Source organism: Sarcophilus harrisii, chromosome X (assembly GCF_902635505.1).
Source record: "Sarcophilus harrisii chromosome X, mSarHar1.11, whole genome shotgun sequence".
NCBI lineage: Eukaryota > Metazoa > Chordata > Mammalia > Dasyuromorphia > Dasyuridae > Sarcophilus > Sarcophilus harrisii.
This window is the reverse complement of record NC_045432.1, coordinates 28,899,352-28,913,809: the sequence shown is the minus strand read 5'-3', so window position 1 is coordinate 28,913,809 and position 14,458 is coordinate 28,899,352. Positions and strand designations below refer to the sequence as shown.

At 41.1% G+C, this 14,458-nt stretch overlaps 1 protein-coding gene across 5 annotated transcripts in view; it reads right to left on the bottom strand.

Annotated features, from left to right (window-relative positions):
• Window positions 1–14,458, bottom strand: part of GRIA3 (glutamate ionotropic receptor AMPA type subunit 3) — a 274,208-nt gene that overhangs the window by 129,710 nt on the left and 130,040 nt on the right. For all 5 annotated transcript variants that reach the window (XR_004230616.1, XM_031944843.1, XM_003774737.3 and 2 more), the window contains exon 4: window positions 9,845–10,032. Coding sequence is in view for 4 of the 5 variants with exons in the window: in XM_031944843.1 (XP_031800703.1) it covers window positions 9,845–10,032 (188 nt within the window). In the remaining variant the exon portion in view is untranslated. The remainder of the gene's footprint in view (window positions 1–9,844; window positions 10,033–14,458) is intronic.

Below are 14,458 nucleotides of genomic sequence, written 5' to 3'. Positions count from 1 at the left end.
CACCGCTGGCCTGCCTTCCTGCTGATCTCCCTAAGTCATCTTTTGCTATCTGTCAGGATCTAGGACAGCGTTCTCTTAATGAGGCATCTGGGAGACTAACCTAATTGTTCCAACCCTATAGCTCTGGATCTGGGGGAACTTCCTGATAAAAGGGGATCATGTCTGTTGGCGAGACAGGAAGTCAGATGGCATCAAATGCTTAGAGCCTGGTAAGGCTTCCAGGCACTCTCAGGGTGAGACCACCAGGCTTCAAGGCATAATGGCTTTGTTTCACCGCCTTGCCTGAGAACGGAGGTATTGCTGCCTGAGGGGAAGTGCAAAAATGCCACTCAGATCTTTATTTTTTTTTCTCTTGAAAGTGGCAGATCTGAGTTCCTATTTGATTTAAGATGTGGGATTAGCTCAATACCAAGGGATATTCATGTCAGCCAGGCTTATACAGCAGAATTAGATTAGTTTGTGTTTTCATAACTTGGAAAAAGGGCACTCCCCTTAGCTCCTGAGTGTTTGTGCTAAGGAAGGGGCAGGATTTATGGGAAAGTAGGTACTAGACAGCATAAACAGCAGCCTGCTGCAGGGAAAGGAGGGGAGGCAGGAGGCCTGGGCTCTGCTGCTGACTCACTGGATGACCTTGAGGAAGGCATTTTTCTATTTCATACTCCAAGGTCTCTTGCAGCATTGACATTCTCTATTTTAAGGTCCCCTCTAATCTGGGCTATTAGGTGGCACTGCAGGAGATGGAGCGCTGGGCCTGGAGTCGGGAAGGCTCATCTTGCTGAGTTCAGATCTGGTCTCAGACACTCACTATCTGTGTGACCCTGGGCAAGTCCCTTCCCCTTGCTTGCCTCAGTTTCCTCATCTGTAAAATGATCCGGAGAAGGAAATGGCAAACCATTACCAAGAAACCCCCAAATGGGGCCATGAAGAGATGGATGTGACTGAAAAAATAACGATATTGACAACAACAAATGGTAATTTCTAGGTCTAGATCTAGATCCCAGTTTCAGGAAACAGTACTAGGATTCAGGGAGGTATTCTTGCTCGCACGCTTTTGGTAGGCTGGCTCATTGTAGGTTAAATAATACCCATTTCTTCCTTCCCTGAACTCTGTGCTCCAGTAACAGTGGTCTCCTCGCTGTCCCTCACTCGGGCACTCCAACCCTCTCTCATCCTCCCCCATGCCTGGAATCTGCTCCCTTCCACCTCTGCCTCTTGAAATCCCTGGTTTATTTCCCTACTTAGCTTAAGGATCACCTTCCCCAGAAAGCCTCTTCTAATCATTCAGCTGTTAGGGGCTTCACTTGGAAAATTACCTTGAAGCTATTTTGTAGGTATTCTGTATATCCCTATCTATGGGCCTACCAAAGGTATACTGAGGACAGGGCTTAGCACTGAATTGATGCTTGTTGATTGGCTGGTTGATATTAAATGGTTACTTTAAAGGTAAAGAACTAGGCCACCTTGATGAATGGAAAACCCAGGAAAGTTAAAGTCCAGGAGACTGAGTTTGAACCAAAGCTCTGTTGCCTGTGACCCATCTGACCTTGGGTCCTGAATTCTGAGGCTGCTCTGAGTTTGGGGAGTGTACAATGCTCTGAAATCTGATCTGGGAAAGAAAGGGTTCTTCAGAAACCCAAAGCTCACAGTCAGAAAGGCCAGCGAGAGGCTCATTGGGGCAGCGATTAGAGAGCCCCCACACCCTCTAGACCACTCACCATGGCCATGCCTCGGAAGATAATGGAATTTCTCAACTGACATGCATATGGGACCCATAGTTAGTCATAGCTAGAGGTGTTCCAATGTTGCAATATGGACAGCACACTCTCACACTAACAGGAAAAGCTGCTGGCAGCTGGAAACATTACTTGGGCATTCATGTCACTACCTAATCCAATGAGAACTGAGCTCTCCAAATTGATTCCTCCCCTTATGGGGCCCATCACTGAGTTAGATTGTTTTCACTCTGAGTAAATGGATCCGATCGTCATAAATGAGCTCTTAGGCAAAGGGTAGGTACAAGGGGCAGATTTTCAATTCAGTGTGTTAATAGGATATAGCTCTTCATCCATCAAGTGCAGATGATAGCCGTGAAATGGTTGCTGTGTAAAGCAGACGGCTGTGGGCCCCTGCAGAATGCCAGTTTCTCAGACCCTCAGGCTGGGTTTCCTAGTAGCAGAAGGGCTCAGCCAGTATCTGTGAGTTAGTGTTCTAGGGAGCTAGCTAGGCTTTCTTTTTTTACTTTTTAAAAAATTCCCAAATCTGCAGGCCAAGGATCTGGAACAAGAAGAGATCTGGAAGGCCAAATCTTCCATTTTATAGTGATGGTAAGTGATGAGTTCAAAGTCACAGAGATAGGGTAAATGAAGCTTGGAAGGAAAAAAATATATATATTTATTAAGCACTTATCTGCCAAACACTGGAAATGCAAATAGAAAAAGCGAGACAGTTCCTTCTCTCAAGGAGCTCATATTCTAATGGGAGAAGCAACACATAAACAACTCAGCTTCAGGGTAAATGGAAAATCCAGGGTTCTCAGAAAGTCTTCAGAATTCTAAGGGCGCAGTGGCAGTTCAGATAGCAAGGGCCCATTTAACTTATATCAGTAGGCCATATGATAGTATCCAGAAGAATTTGAACCTAGGTCCTCTGACTATATAGCTAGTGCCTTTTCTACTGTATCACTTCCAATTTTATTTTACCAGAAAAGCAGAGAGATCTCCCAGGAAAGGTTTTTCTTGAGCACACATTGGTGAGATCCAAGGAATGACTCTTGCTTATGAATGACTGAAGTAGGATGAAGCTCAAAGTCATATGAGCTGAGGGCAATGGTGAACTGGAAATGCTAGCGTGTTCAAAGGGACATCAACATGTGTAAGACCTCAAATATGATAGTAGGGTTTGGGGGTAAGAGCAAGACTGTGAGACTGATCTTGAACTCTTACTGATATGCCAGAAGAGCTGGGAAGAAATGGTCCAGAAATGAAATTTGGAAACAGAAGAATAATAAAGAACATTGTTTGTGAAGGGAGATTCCTGTTGCCTATCGCTGCCTATCATTCTCAAAGGACGTGCCAACCCTCTGCTTTGTATTGGACCCCAAAGAAAAATAGAACCTCAGTGATCATTTGATCATAGATCTAGAAGTGGAAGAGATGCCAGAGTCCATCTAGTATAAACCACTAGTTGTTGTTTTTGTGGTTATTATAGCTCTAAAGCTGGAAGTGATCCCAGAGACCACCTGGACCCTAGCTCCAGAAAAGGGAAACTCACTACCTCCTTCCCTAGACAACTATTTTCTATTTTTTTACAGCTCTAATTGCTAGTTAATTTTTCTGGACAAGCCTAAATCATCTCCTTGCAACCATGTCATGGTTACTGATTCTGCCTTCTGGGTTCAAACAAAAGTGGAATTCCTCTTCTACTGAAAAACCTTCCAGTAAAGCTATGTTGTTTCCCTTGAGTCTTTTATGCAGGCAAAATAGATCTAGTTCCTTTAACGGATCTTTATTTGGCATGGACTCATATTTCTGGTCACCTTCCTCTAGATACTTTCTAGTGAATCACTGTCCTTCTTAAATTTTGGCACCTAGAACTGAACCCAATACTCCATATGTGGTTTGAGTGGAGTGGAACAGAGTAGAGTTCAACTATGAAGGGAGGAAAGTGAAAACAGAGTTGAGTTGAATGCATGGGGCATGAGGGTGAAATGGAAGGATTAGCAGGCATGGCAAAAATGAAAGGTAAGTTAAGAAAGGGGTGAGAAAGAGAAAGAAATGGAAGGCTAGGATACTATGATCACAGAGAAGTCTGATTACTGAAATGGGCATTAAATGCTAAGGTTTTTTGGTGAGAGTCATTATTGACTTATATTTGATGTGAGAGTCAATAGGGAATCCCTGAAGATTCTTGAAGAAGGGAGTAGCATGGTCAGTAGTGTCTCAGAAAGACTGTTTTGGCAACTATATGCAGGAGCAGGGAGATCAATTAGCAAGCTATTATAACAATTTAGGTGGGAGGTGATGAAGACCTGAAGTAGGGTAGGTAGCCTTCTGCATAGAGAGAAGTTGTAGGAGAAAGAATTGATGCAATTTGCCATGTAAATCATTGGCATATCTATATGTTACCAACAAAGTCCAGCAGCAAGAGATAAAAAGAGAATTTCCATTTAAAATAACTGTAGATAATATAAAATATTTGGGAGTCTACATGCCAAGACAAAGCCAGGAAGTATATGAACACAACTACAAAACACTTTCCACACAAATAAAGTCAGATCTAAACAATTGCAAGAATATCACGTGTACATGGGTAGGCCAAGCTAATATAATAAAAATGACAATTCTGACTAAATTAATCTATTTATTCAGTGCCATATCAACCAAACTGCCAAGGAATTAGTTTACAGAGCTAGAAAAAATAACAACAAAATTTATCTGAAAGATGATGCAAATTGATGCAAACAAAGGGAATTGATGCAAACAAAGGTGGTCTAGCTGTACCAGATCTAAAACTATATTATAAAGCAATGGTCATCACAATCTCTTGGTACTGGCTAAGAAATAGAATAATTCATCAGTGGAATAGGCTAGGTTCACAGGACAAAATAATCAATGACTATAGTAATTTAGTGTTTGATAAACTCAAAGACCCCAGCTTTTGGGATAAGGACTCACTATTTGACAAAAATTGCTGGGAAAATTGGAAAACAGTATGGAAGAAACTAGCCATTGACCAACACCTAACACCCTATGCCAAGATAACGTTGAAATGGGTTCATGATTTAAAAACAAAGGGTGATACTATAAGCAAATTAGGAGAACAAGGAATAGGCTGTCTCTCAGATCTGTGAAGAAGGAAGGAATTTATGGCAAGGAAGAACTAGAAAACATTATGAAATGCAAAATGGATGATTTTGATTATATTAAATTAAAAGGATTTGTACAAACAAAACCAATGCAGCCAAGATTGGAAGGGAAGCAGAAAACTGGGAAAAATTTTTACATCTAAGGGCTCTGATAAAGTCCTCATTTCTAAAATATATAGAAAATTGACTCAAATTTATAAGAATACAAACTATTCTCCAACTGATAAATGGTCAAAGGATATGAACAATTTTCAGATGAAGAAATTAAAGCCATTTCTAGTCATATTTAAAAATGCTCTAAATCGCTATTGATTAGAGAAATGCAAATTAAGATAGCTCTGAGGCACCTCTACACACCTCTCAGATAGGTTAAGATGACAGGAAAAGATAATGACAAATTTTGGAGGGGATGTGGGAAAACTGGGACACCAATGCATTGTTGGTGAAGTTATGAACTAATCCAACCATTCTGGAGAGCAGTTAGGACCTATACCCAAAAGACTATCAAACTATACATACCCTTTGATTCATCAATGTCTCTACTGGGTTTGTATCCCAAAGAGATTAAAAAAGAGAGAGAAGGACCCACATATGCAAAAATATTTGTAGCAGCACTTTTTGTGGTGGCAAGGAACTAAAAACTGACTGGATGCCCATCAGTTGGAGAATGGCTGAATAAGTTATGGTATATGAATGTTATTGTTCTATAAGACATGACCAGCAGGATGATTTCAGAGAGGCCTGGAGAGACTTAAAGGAACTTATGCTAAGTGAAATGAGCAGAACCAAGAGAACATTGTACATGGCATCAACAAGATCATATGATGATCTACTCTGATGGACTTTACTCTTTTCAACAATGAAGTGATTCAGGCCAGTTCCAATATACTTGTGATGGAGAGAGCCATCTGCATCGAAAGAGAGCTATGGGGACTGAATGTGGATCACAACATAGTATTTTTACCTTTTCTGTTATTGTTTACTTTTTTCTTATTTTTTTCCTTTTTGATCTGATTTTTCTTGTACAGCATGATAATTGTGGAAATACCTATAGAAGAATCGCATGTTTTTGACCTGTATTGGATTGTTTACTGTCTAGTAGAGAGGAAGAGGGAAGGAGAAAAATATGAAACACAAGGTTTTGCAAGGGTGAATGTTGAAAACTATCTTTGCATGCATTTAAAAAAAATAAAAAGCTATTATAAAAAAAGAATTGATATGATCTGGACGCTGATTGGATATGAACTAGGGATGAGGAAGAAGAACAAGGCAAGGATGACGCTAAATTTGCAAACTCTGGTGACTGAAAGGGTAAGTAGTTGTTCAAAGCATCAAAAGTGTAGTTAATTTTAGTAGAGATCTATTTTTTGATATAAACAAAATGTAGAATTTTGGTAAATTGGGGTTGGACGAGCACAGAACCAGCTTCTTGAATCTCAGGGAAAACATGCACTTTAACAGATCACATGGCTTTATGTAGCAGCCTATTAGGGACCTGGTGACAGTGTACCCAAACCACAATGACTGACCCCTTATGTGCAAAAACAAGCTACAAAATAAAAGTCATGAGGTGATTGAGTTTTGCTGTACCCAAGAGGCCTTTTAGAAGAGTGGATGAATAAAACTGACTCTGCTTCCCAACCTTTGTAACATAATGTTTCTATGACTAGTGCTCCCTGAAAAATCATGTGGAAAACAGAAGGAAGTGTTTGCATATGGGGAGGGGTGGAGATGAGGGAGTGTAAAGGATTGAACAAAGAACATGTCAATAATACTGCTCCCCTGAAACTGTGTGATGATCCCAACACCTTACATTTTGGCTCTAGCCTTTGGAGATTAAAAAAATGTTCTTTATATAAGATCATAGGATCAGAGATTCTGAGATGGAAGCTATTTCTTTCAATCCGTTCATTTCACGGAGAAGGAAAGAGAAGCCAAGATCATAAACATCTTCTCACATTTGATCTTCATGGCATCCTTGGGGAGTAGGTTGGGGAGGTATGGATCCTATTTTTAAGGGAGGAAACTGAGGCACAGCGAGGATTCGACTTTTACGAGATTATTGCATCTAGTTAGCAGCAGAGTTAAGAGTAGAGACCAACTCTCTTCCAATGTTCATTGCTTCCCTTTTATTTTTAAAACTACATTCTCCTGGCAATTCGGAAACATCCAACACGAGGCCTTATAAAACTGGAAAGACTTCTGAAACCCAGTTGAGTGACTTGAGCTCCTTTGAAGTGGTAACTTAAAAGGAAAAAGGCAGGGTGTGACAAGGGGGATGGTTTTGCCCGGGGGTGCCTGGCTACGAAATAGGTCACCCACTAAAAGACTTTGGCTTTATTTGGGTATGTGCCTGTTCCAGGGCATGGAGTCCAGGCACTAACATCGCTGACCTGATTCTTCCCTTTCTAGACCTAATTGAATTGAGTCGAATCCACATGGATCAAGGGCAGAGGCTGGTGCTAGGCACTGGGAGAATTACAAGGTTTAGCTAAGACCAGGGCCCAGCCCTTAGGGACTTTATAGTCTGAGTGGATTTAAAGAAATAAAAAAAGATGTAGCAATTAGGCAGAGCAGGAGTATTGGCCTAAAAGGCTGGAGAATTGGGCCTGAAGCCGGTCTCTGCCATTAACTGGCTGAGTGACTGCAAGCAAGTCATTGCAAGTTTCTCCCCCCCCCTCCGGGGAGAAGGAGATCTTTATGTCACAGGATAATATAACGACACTTGTTATTCAAACAATGCTTTAATGGGGTAATTGAGAGCAGCTTAAAAAACTTGCCCTTAATCACACAGATAATAAGTGTCTGAGGCTATATTTAAACTGGGAGCCTTCTGACTCCATCCTCTAAGACCAATAGGATAGTAGGATCAGAGTTGGGAGGGATGCCTTCTAGTCTAACCCCCTCATTTTACAAAGTAGGCAACTGAGGCCCCCCAAAGGGAAAGGACTTAGCCAAAATCACACAGAAGATCTTAGATGGAGGAACCTCAGAGGCCAGCTAGTCTAACCTTCTCATTCCACAGAGGAGGAAACCGTGGCTCCACAGGTAGCAAACGTCAGAGGTGATATTTAAACATAGGTCCTCTGGCTGCAGACGCAATGCTCTTTCAGCTCCAGAGCCTCTGATCTTCAGTTTGGGAGTGCAGATAACGTCTGCGCCTCAGTAGATGGGCCAGTTGGCACAATCGCGGCCACCTGCTAGCCTGACTGGGGTGGCTTCATTCAGAGGTGAAGAGATCCGACATCCCAGGGTCCCATACTCATCCCCCATTGTCCAGGTCTTCTGGCAATGGCTATCCAGCTGCCGTCCCAGGGATTGCTCACACTCAAGCAGGCTCCGGGGCCTGAAGCCCATTGGAACGGCTGGGTCTGTGGAACGGAACTGGGGTGGGAATGTGTCCCTTCCAGTTGTATTCCTGGCAGGATGGACAGACGGTTTATTCAGAGCTGACTGAGCAAGCAGCTCTAGCTTCACCACACTTCAATTGGACTTTTCATTCTGAACTGTAATCGTCTGTTTGGTGTGTGAAGGGAGGCTTATTGGCCTGCTCTCCGGGCGCAGAGTCCCTGGAATACTCGCTCAGGTTGCGGAATGAATGCGCACTCTGAAGCTGGGGCCTTTTGAAGGGCAGCTTTGACTTCACCATTTACCACCACTTAACTCACACTTTGAATCCCTGAATACTGCCGGAGAGCCAGGCAGGACTCAGGAAGCCTGGGTTCAAATCTTGCTACAGGCAAGTCTGGCTATGTGACTTTAGACAAGTCATTTTCCCTCAGTTTCCCCTTGTGTGAAATCATAAGATTGTAGAGGGCTGGCCAGGACCTCAGAAGCCATTTAGTCAACCCCCTCATTGGATAGGTAGGAATCATAATACTTGTCATGCGGTACTATGATCCTTAAAATATTAGGGAAATCTGGCTATTTTCCTTTTTTCCTGTTTTATGACACCCACTTATTTTGGAAATTGTTTTGGAAACTCCCAAGAAAGAACAAACTCCCCAACATGAGGCTGTTATGCTAGATCCCCACTTAGAATTCGACTTCTTGACTCAGTTCAATTCTAGATGCATTCATTAAGTTCCTACTGTATGGTGAACCAAAGACAAAGAAGATGAATTTAAGGGCTTGTGTAATATGGCATGGGAGGAACAGGAAAAGGAGAGGGGATGTTATTTGTCTATACCCAGAGAGAATGAAATGTAAAGTCAGTACAAAATAAATACAAAGTGATTTCAGGAAGAAGAGAACACTATGAAAGATGGGGGCGAGGGGGAGGAATCCATAAAGATTTTTGTAGAAGGTGGTACCAGAGCTTAACCTTGTGGTTAAGATGAGAAGGGAGACCATTCCAGACATTAGGGGAAGACTGTGCAAGGACATGGAAACTGGGGATGAAATGTCACATTTAGGGAACAGTTGGTAGTTCACTTTGATGAGAACACAGAGTGTGGAATAGATGAAAATCCACCATTTATTCCCACTAGAAGGCAGTTTGAGAGATCAATGAATCCCATAGCCCTAGGACCAAGCTCTGGAAACAAATTCACTTTGCCTTATCTCACTTCCCTTCTCTCCACCCTGCTTAAAAAGCGAAGAAAAAGAAAACATAATTTAATCCCTAATTGGATTAAATTAACATTTCTTTTTCTCTGCTTTTTAATTTCCCTGAGTATGAGAGCACCCTCCATAGCAAAGTTATGTCTGGAAGAGAAGTGCCCCGATCACTTTGGAACAGTCATCTGCCCATGAACCATGGGTATGTCTCTGGTGGAAGTGACATTAATTAATTAGTTCACATTGAGGGGGAGCGCAGAGTACTGGTAGAAGTAGAATGAGATGGGAAGGGTTCAAAAGAAAATCACCATTCATGAGCCCATTGAATCTATTGGGTATGCCATTTCTTCGCACATAAAGGAAATGTTTCAGGGAGATGGTCTGGGGGATGGCTGCACAATGAATGAGCCACAATTGTACCTGTTCCAGAATGGTGTTGATCCTCTCGACTTCGCAGTCGATCAAGTATCGCTTCTCCTGACGCCTGTCCATTTCCTCAATGATCCTCCGGAACTCCTGCACATCCTTGATGCTTCCCACAGACCTTGCTGTCACTTGCCAATTGTTTTGCACAGCAGCCTCCATAATTGCCTGGAGGATCGAGAATCCTGGAGGAGAGAAAAAAATGGTAATTATTTCATTGAAAACACCTCTTATTTAGGCATCCGTAGACATGGTAACCATTCACTGAACTTTAGGAAACTTTGGCAGGAAATCGTCATCTTCAGACACAGACAGACCATTGAATCCATTTGTGGGCCTGTTGAAAAACTCTGGCTACTAAGTATGGCCGCCATTTTATTCTTGAATAGTCCAGGCAAAAGCGTTTCCATCTTGCTTTTAAATCGACAAGTTTGGGAGTTAGAGAGCATTAGTTGTCATATTGTGTACACAACTGAATGTTCCCCAGGAATATATTTTATTGCAGTGTACACTGTAACTAATAATTTGAAGGATAGACATACATTAGGTCAATGTACCATTTCTATAATCTAGAAACAAAGAATGCTAAAACTATCCATCTAGTTTACTATTTGCTAATTTTTCTACATTTTTGTTTTGTATATGTAGGGAGGTCTGAAGAGAAATTCACTTTAAATAAAGTTTACAGCAATATATTTTATGATAGAGGGTCTTTAACATATGACAACCCAAACATTGAGATTTGTATACTTTTGCTATAAAAGGAATTATAAGTTTTATTTTACCGATATTCAAAATTACTTATTAAAGACTTGGTTCCATTTTTAAGTTATTATTCCTAAAGCTATGAAATGATCTCATTCTCTAGTCAATGTAGGCAGTCCTGCATACCCCCCATTTTGCTTAAATTATACACTTTTTATTAGCCTGTATTGCTGAGGTTCCAGACACGGCCTCATCATGAGCAAGTTCTATTTAAATCTTGTCTGAATCTTCCTAGAGTCTTTCTTTCATCCTGTGTAAAATCCTCTTCTAGAACTGATAATAACCATCGGTAACCCTGTTATTCTATGGCTCTACATAGAGAGTCAGATTGTGGCACCTATACAGATAGAGACATAAAACACATCCTATAAACCTAAAACAAATAGTCTAGGATCATACTTGATTCATTGATTGATATTAAGTCACCTCTTTAGCAACTGTCTCTTCTGACTTACATGTACTGGGAATTCCTTATTGATTTTGAATTAATTTCTATCTGATTTGTCAAGACCCAGTAATTACTTGCAACTCTATTCTTCTGTGTTCTAGATTTATCCAGGATGAAATGAAAAAGAGAAAAGAATTGGTCTAAAGTGGGGTGGGAATGGTTTTCTGTCATTCTGTCAAGAATTAAGTCACATCAATATTGTTATTTCTGGCATAAAGTTAACATGTGTCAGTACACCAATAAGATTCGGACATCATTAAACTGGTAAAAGGGATTGAACTAGACTGCCAAGGACCCCATGACATCCTGTGTTATACGAACTTAGGGACCCGCCAGCTTTGCCAGGCTGTGTTCTATGTTGTAAAGTCTCTCTTAGTTCTGACCTTGTCTATTCTGTGCTTTGTGGTCCATTTTAGTTTTGTTAAGTCTGTTATATATGTTCTAAGTTCTCTTTTAGCCCTGATATTTTATGTTCTAAAGGCCTATCCGGTTCAGTCTATGTTCAAGGTTTATTTCCACTCCAATATTCCATGTTCTAAAGTCTCTTATAGCCCAGACATTTTTGTGTTGTGTGTTCTAAGGTACATCACAACTCTGTGTTCTACATTTCAAGTTTCCTTCCAGTTCCAACATTCTCTGCTCTAAGATTCCTATTAGCTGTGACATTTTCTTTTCTGTGTTCTGAAATTTTCTGGAATCGCTCTCCAGTTCTAACATTCTATGTTACACGTTCTAAGATTATATTGCTAACTAGAGCCTCCCTGTGGTGCAAAGTGAGGCCCAGAAAGCTGGCCAGTAACCTGACGCTTTTTGAAAAGCAATGGCATCCTTCCTCCACTCTCATCCATGGGCGCCGAGAAACTTGCTTAATTTGCCAGGTTAAGGATTCTGAAGCACAAACCCTCCCCCCTCCACCAGCTCCCACTGGACAGTCACATACATGCTGAAGTTCATGAGAAGAGGCTACTTTAATGTTGAAGCAAGAAAGGCCCTTAGAACAGAGACGATCAGAGCTGGATCTTAGAACACAAAACGTTAAAGTTAAAGAGACCTTGCAACACAAAACATCAAAGCTAGGAAGGACCTTAGAACATAGGACATAGACTATCAGAATTGATAGGGACCTTAGAACAGAAAACATTACAATAAGGATCTTAGAACGTGTAACATAGAATGTTAGAACTGGAGAGCGATTAAAGTTAGCATTGAAATTCAGGGCCTTGAGCCATGTTCCATTCTACCTCCAAAGAGATTTGACTTTCCCCCATAACATTCAATACTGCATTTTTAACATTGGCAAGGACCTCAGACATCATTTAGCATAGTATGAGCATCTCTCTGGCAAAATCTTTGATAGATGGTTATCCAGACTCTCCTTGGGTATCAATGTACCAGTAGAAAGATCACAAGATGATGACTCTAGAGGCCTGGATTCTAGTCATCTTCCTCCTTTGTAGAATAAAGGGGTTGAACTAAATGATCTGAGAGTCCTTCCAGTTTTGATACTATATGCTAATCTATGTTAATAATAAGCTGATATTTTATGATCCTAGTCATAAAACCCTGTGCCTCAGTTTCCTGTTTTCTATAATAAGAGGAAGAGTAAAACTAAAAAAGCATTAGCACTCCTTTGAGTTCTGACCTTCTGTGTTAATCAGTGCTAATAACTCTAATCTCTTTGGTTCTTTACTCTTTGGACTTTAATTTACTCCTCTAAGGGAATACATTATCCTGGCAAAGATGACAAAAGGGGAAATGCACCATAAGAGGGGCTAATAACAGGCACTGTAGTGCGTAGAACTGGGAATTACTAAAACCATTCTGGAAAGCAATTTGGAACCGTGCCCCACAAATTACTAGACTTGTACATACTTTCTGACTGTACCCCCAAATAGATCAAAGAAGGAAGAGAAGGACCCATATGGACCAAAATGTCTACAGCAGCAATTTTTATAGTGGCCAAGAACTGGAAATTAAAGGGGTGCCCGTCAATTGGGGAACGGCATCAAATGGGGAATTGTTATGGTATATCAATATGATGGAATGCTATTGTGCATAAAGGGAATGGAAGGACTTGTATGATCTGCTACAGAGTGAAGTGAGCAGAACCAGGAGAGCAATTATATACTAACAACATTGAAAAAAAAACAACAACTTTGAAAGACTCAAGATCTCTGATCCATGCAGTGATCAGTGAAGGTTCCGGAGAGGTGATGGACTCAGAGAACAGATTGAGATTGGAAATGAAAGAGGTACTCATCAAGTGTAAAATGACTCGACTTGTTATGATATATCAATGCTTTTACTAAATAACCGATTCACCTCTCTTTCTGAAGATGTTTCTTGGGTGCCTCTTTGGAATATTGGGTGCTGTCCCTGTACTTAAAGGCTAACAGGATACGCTGGAAATGCTTCAAGTCTGAGCCCTGACCTTGGATCAACTGGGATTGCTGTCACAGGAACAGCCTAGTTCACCACAAAAAGGGTGGCCATTGTCTAATAAATTCATTTGCCACTGTAGCCCAGGAAAATAGTATTTTTGTGATAATCATCATTTTATATTTTATATTTCAGTTATCAAGTGTACTAAATTATTTTTCGTATTTCTATTTTATATTTATATTTATGTCATCTCTCCCATTAGAATGTAAACTTTTTGAGGGCAGAGATTGTGTTTTTGCCTTTCTTTATACAAAGCCAAGCACAGAATAAGTTTAATAAATGCTTGTTGATTGATTGACAACGATTAATACAGAAGAAAGGCAATGAAGATACAGAACTGGACTGTGTCCCTTTCCTTCTCAAAGCCTCTGTTTTTTCTACTGTGAAATGAGGTGGTGAGACTCAGTGACCTCTGAAGTCCTTCTCAGTTCTGACTATGGATGGAAGAAGAACTGACTTTGGGCTCTGGTAACTTGGAGCACAGCCAGCTTGTTTGAGGGCTGAACTCAAGAGTTTGACTTTGGGAGAGGGGAATCGTAATGTCAGGTCTCTTCCTTGAGGCTGGTGGACTCCAAAGATCCAAAGATTTGGGACTGGCTACCATTGCCATCTGTGGTCTCTGTGTGACTTGGGGTTTGTTTCCATGGAAGGCCCACAAAACCATCCCTCTTATCTGATTATCCATTAGGCAAAGGGCAATTGAATTAAACTACCCTGAAATAGACATTTATTAAGGTCTTATTCTATGTGGGGCTCTGTGCTAGGTCTGTGGAAGATGTCACAATGGTTGATGGGCAGGGTGATGGGCAATAGGGAGGACACTGGACCTGAAGTCAGGAGAGTTCTAAGAACTTCAGATTCTGTTGCCCTGTGTGACCCGAGGAAGACACTTCCCCCATACCTGGAATGCCCTCTCTGCTCCCTTCTGCCACATGATTTTATCTCTTTCTTCAAGG